The sequence below is a fragment of the Abramis brama genome (assembly GCF_963993115.1).
Source record: "Abramis brama genome assembly, chromosome: 22".
In the NCBI taxonomy this organism is placed as follows: Eukaryota; Metazoa; Chordata; class Actinopteri; order Cypriniformes; family Leuciscidae; genus Abramis; species Abramis brama.
The window spans coordinates 8,094,948-8,099,807 of record NC_139984.1 but is presented as its reverse complement, the minus strand read 5'-3'; the positions used below and the strand labels follow the sequence as shown (position 1 = coordinate 8,099,807).

Here is a 4,860-nt window from a genome sequence, read left to right as displayed (position 1 = left end):
GTAGAGTATTTTGAGAGTGTTAAGAGTATTTTGAGAGTATTTTGAGAGTGTTAAGAGTATTTTGAGAGTGTTAAGAGTATTTTGAGAGTATTTTGAGAGTGTTAAGAGTATTTTGAGAGTGTTAAGAGTATTTTGAGAGTATTTTCAGAGTGTTAAGAGTATTTTCAGAGTGTTAAGAGTATTTTGAGAGTATTTTGAGAGTGTTAAGAGTATTTTGAGAGTGTTAAGAGTATTTTGAGAGTATTTTGAGAGTGTTAAGAGTATTTTGAGAGTGTTAAGAGTATTTTGAGAGTATTTTCAGAGTGTTAAGAGTATTTTCAGAGTGTTAAGAGTATTTTCAGAGTGTTAAGAGTATTTGAGATTGTGAGTATTGTTTGTTTGAATTGAAAGATGTTTGTATCTGAATATCTTTGTTGGTATATTTGACCCTTTGCCTGTTTCTGACAATGATTTGGGCTGCCCTTTTCAGTTTGTTTGCCCGATTGTAAATATATTGTAAATACTGATTTGTTGGGAAAGTAAGGAGTCTGATGCCATTTTTTGTTTATTGTAAACTGTTTAAGGGGGTCAGGTTTACAGATTGTATTCTTATTTTCTTTTCTTTCGGGTTAGGGTTTAGGAAAGAGGTTTAAGACAAGGTTGTTTTGTTTGTTATTTTGGCCTAGTCAGCTCCTGAATCAAAAGTCCCAAATTAAGTAAATAAATGTACCTTTGTTCAAATATCCTGCATATTTCTGAGTCTTTCATGTTGCACCCTTTTCCCCTAGACAGGGCGTAACGCAGTGAAATGTTTTTGATTGTGATGTAATGTTTAATGTAATTAATACCTTGGAACTAAGCATTTTGGTGTTTTGTATGGCTTAAGTTTAGTTTTAAAAGGTAAGAGACAGGAATTAAAAAATGAGAGACCAAACAAAAGCAGATTACTAACAATTATTTTTAATATCACTAAGCTTTCATAAATCTTTCATAAAGGCACTGCATATCAAGCTTTTACTCAGACGTCCCTCATCAGTGCACTCCACATATAATACATAGTTTTTATGTATGTTATGTGCAATACCTTGTTGAAGGTCGTCTGGCTGAAAGCCTGATATGCAGTGCCTTTATGAAAGTGTATAAATATACAGTGTGGTTGCATGTTGGAAATCCTCAGATCTCAGGCTTCTTTGCCCAGGCCTTTACCAGTGGCCCATTTTCATAGTTCGTAAGGAGACAAGCCACCGTGTACAGTTGATTGATGCTCCCAAAATCCCGTAGGGGAATCACAGAATCGAAAAACTTGTGCTCTTTGACCCGACGAATGGAGCGCTCCACATGCACCCTTAGACGTGCTATGGCTTGGGTCTCCCTAACCTCAGATGCAGACATTTGAGGCCTGCCAGAGAGGAAGGCTGGCCTGTAAACCTTACAGGGCACAATGTCATCAATGAGGAAACCTCTGTCTACCATGACAGCCATCCCAGGTTTGAGCAGATTGAGGACACCAGATTCACGGGTAATCTGTTTGTCGCTGATAGACCCAGCATACAGCGCAGAGACAAATGTCACTGCCCCATGTGGCGCGATCTCAATGAGCCCCTTCAGAGTGCAGTGGGACTTGTAGGAGGAAAATACCTCACTCTGAAGGAGAAGGGAAGATGGGCATTGACACCTCAGCTCAGTGCAGTCAAGGATGACTGTGGTGTCGGGGTAGTCCTTAAAGTCAGCAGCCAGTTTTCTCTGTATGTCCTCTTCGGGTATCCAGATCCTCACTGAGCCAAGTACTGTGAACAGGAAGTTGCTCCATGTTGTTATGATTCTGCTGACCGTGGACTGATGGATACCATACCGGTCAGCAAGGTCCCGTTGCTTAGATCCAAGGGCAAGGTAATTCAAAAATAGGAAAAACTCATCAGTGGGCTGCAGGGAATGGGTTGTAGCATTTGACTCTGTGAGAGCTCCTCTTTGTGCTTGTCGAACACTGACCATGGATGGTAGAGAGTTTGCAATCAAGCCCCAGAAACGCATCAGTAGATCATATGATGCAAACCTAAAGAAATGGAATACAGATACACTATTAATAACTGTTCATAATTAACTACACAAAATGTACACACATAACTTTAATTAAATGTATCTGTGCAAAATTTAAAACACTAAGGAGTTTTGGTACAAAATCATGTTTATCAGACATTTTGGGAGACAGAACAAGTGAATATGGAAATAAGTTCCATATTAATATTCCTAATAATTATTTGATATTATTATAAAAATGTTGCCAATCATTACTCCCACTTTTTTCATCACATGTTGCAATGGAAAATTGTATATCAATCAATTGCATTATGTATTTCATAACATAGTTGAGAATTATCTTTAAACAAAGTTTGGTTAAAAAGAAATCATGAAACCTAGAAATTGATTGGTGAAAAAAAAAAAAAAAATACCATTGTTTTTACCTATACATGTAATTTCATGTCATTTTATTTTTTAAACAACCTGGTGTTCTCTACAGAGGACATAGCATAAAATAATAATAAAATATAATTTTTCATTTGTTTCTTATGCTCTAACGGTGCAATGACAAAATACTAAATTCAAAAACCTTTTTTTTCTGGGATGTGTGCTCCTGACTCACTGCTTAAAATCGTCACAACACCCATGCTTGCCCTGATATATTGCACTTTACAACCTCCCGCATCCCTCAGTCACATCACATCACAACACTCACTCTCTCTCACACTCTCTCTCACTCTCTCTCTCTTTCACTCTCACTCTCTCTCTCACTCTCACTCTCTCTCTCTCACACACACACACGTTAGCCTAAGCCTACCTGTCTAAATGTACCTTGTAAAGAACCTGGTATCCTTGTCCGAGGCAGCAAAACGATGAATGCCGAACCGCTGCCTCAGTGTAAAGCCCTCGATCTGTTGGTGTAACAGGCGATTTTCCTCCCGGAGAGAAGTATTTTCCTCCAACACCAAATCAACGACTGCAGCCTCAGTTTTCGATGCATAGTCGTGTTGCATGAGAACGCTGAATGTTACGTTGTCCGGTGTAACGTTATCCGGTGTATCCTCCCTGTCATCCTCTGGCGACGGTGGTCTTTCCCTTCTCTCCCAAACCCCCGGTCTTGTAGGTGGAAGGGAGAAGTTGTTCCACTCAAATAAAACTGGAACAACACCCTTTTTTAACAGCCGACGACCTGTTTCTGATGCTGGTTCACGGATGTCTTCCGTTCTGAAGTGCCGGCTACACATCTGGGTGTGAGGCGTCACGGTGAATTTGTCCCTGCATATATTGACGATCCACTTACGTCTCAGCTCCTCATCAGCAGGAAAAGTAAAAAAACTAAGTACAGAATTGTACTTTCCGGATGTCAACTAGAAGCAGTTACCAAAACAAGTGGACGCTTAGGCTAGCCGGAAGTATTTGCGGTGGCTGACATTTCAGTGGAAGTATGTCACAACAGCCGTTGGCATTTAGCCTATTGCTGTCAACACCAGCACTGGGAGAGTCTTCCAGAAGAACACCAACACACTCACTCATTGTGAAACAACACTCTTCAGAGACATCAGATGATCCGATCGGCTCCGAAGCGAAAGACAACTAGTGCGTGCATCCACTTCCATATTTATACCCGCGCTGTGGGGCGGGGCGTGTGATGCGATTCACGCACGCCAATGTCCATTGGCTCGTTTTTACAATACTCGAAGATGACAGGCTCCCTAGAGTGATCCCAATCAGTCGACATGTCAACTACGTTGAACGTGACCAACTGAAAGGGAACTACCGATGAGAGTATACTTGGGTTATATGAGCTATGAAGTCAGGCCCTACATTCCCCTGCCATTGAGATGTTTTAAATGTCAAAAATACAGACATGTGGTGGCAATCCAGATAGCTATTGGATAGCAATCAAACTATGGCACATGTGGCTCAGTTCTGGCAGCGGCAAAGGTTATCTGGTCCACACAAATCAAGCCGGTTTTATTGTGAGACGTGTCTTGCTGTGTGTGGGCCAGATCTGGCCCGTGTGCGACAAAACGGTTTTAGGATGAGTTTGTTGTGTGGGCCAGATATGTCTGATAGTAGTTTATATGAGGGTTACAATGTCAAAAAAGATTTTTCGACCCTATGATTTATTATGACCTTTATGTCTTTATTATGTCTTTTATGACCTTTATGACTTTATATGTGACCCTGGATCACAAAACCAGTCATAAGTAACATGGGTATATTTGTGGCAATAGCCAACAATACATTGTATGGGTCAAAATTAATGATTTTTCTTTTATGCCAAAAATCATTAGGATATTAAGATCATGTTCCATGAAGATATTTTGTAAAAAAATATATTATATAAAATATTTAGTTTTGTGAGTGAATGCAGCAAAATCACGAACATAAATGGACAACTGTAAAGGCGATTTTCTCAATGTTTAGACTTTTTTTTGCACCCTTAGATTCCAGATTTCCAAATAGTTGTATCTCGGCCAAATATTGTCATATCCTAACAAACAATGCATCAATGGAAAGCTTGTTTATTCATCATGGTGTATAAATCTCAATTTCAAAATATTGCCCCATGTGACTGGTTTTGTTGTCCAGGGTCATATATGTTTATGGGGGGTTTTACGACCAACGGGTGGTTTGTGCTGTTTTGATCATCTGTGCTTCTGGTGTGTTTATGTTTGTGTGTTTATGGCACCCAATCTGCTTGTGTGACAAGGAAGTGAATGTTTTTTTCAGGATGTCTTTTATTATTGCAGTTTAATGCATCAAAGGTCGGTTGAAGAGCCCTGCCAGAGGGTCGGAGGCATGGTTTTCAGAATGTGTTGCAGCGTCCATAATGTCTGTGAATGAAACGGTACAAAT

General features: G+C 39.9%; 2 protein-coding genes across 3 annotated transcripts in view; both read right to left on the bottom strand.

Annotated features, from left to right (window-relative positions):
- The window catches only part of LOC311073772 (cadherin-like protein 26), a 36,692-nt gene that overhangs the window by 15,094 nt on the left and 16,738 nt on the right, over positions 1-4,860 (bottom strand). The gene's annotated exons all lie outside the window — the stretch shown is intronic.
- Positions 920-3,795, bottom strand: LOC311073773 (uncharacterized protein). Its single transcript, XM_084099720.1, has 2 exons — positions 2,830-3,795; positions 920-2,032 (listed from the first exon to the last, which is right to left on the bottom strand). Exons 1-2 carry the CDS (start codon positions 3,240-3,242, stop codon positions 1,153-1,155), a joined length of 1,293 nt encoding a protein of 430 aa, XP_083955846.1. The 5' UTR covers positions 3,243-3,795; the 3' UTR covers positions 920-1,152.

Coding starts and splice junctions, on each gene's coding strand:
- LOC311073773 (XM_084099720.1), bottom strand. CDS start 3,242: ATGTGTAGCCGGCACTTCAGAACGGAAGACATCCGTGAACCAGCATCA. Junction 2,033..2,829: donor GATACCAGGTTCTTTACAAG/GTACATTTAGAC, acceptor CCATTTCTTTAG/GTTTGCATCATATGATCTAC.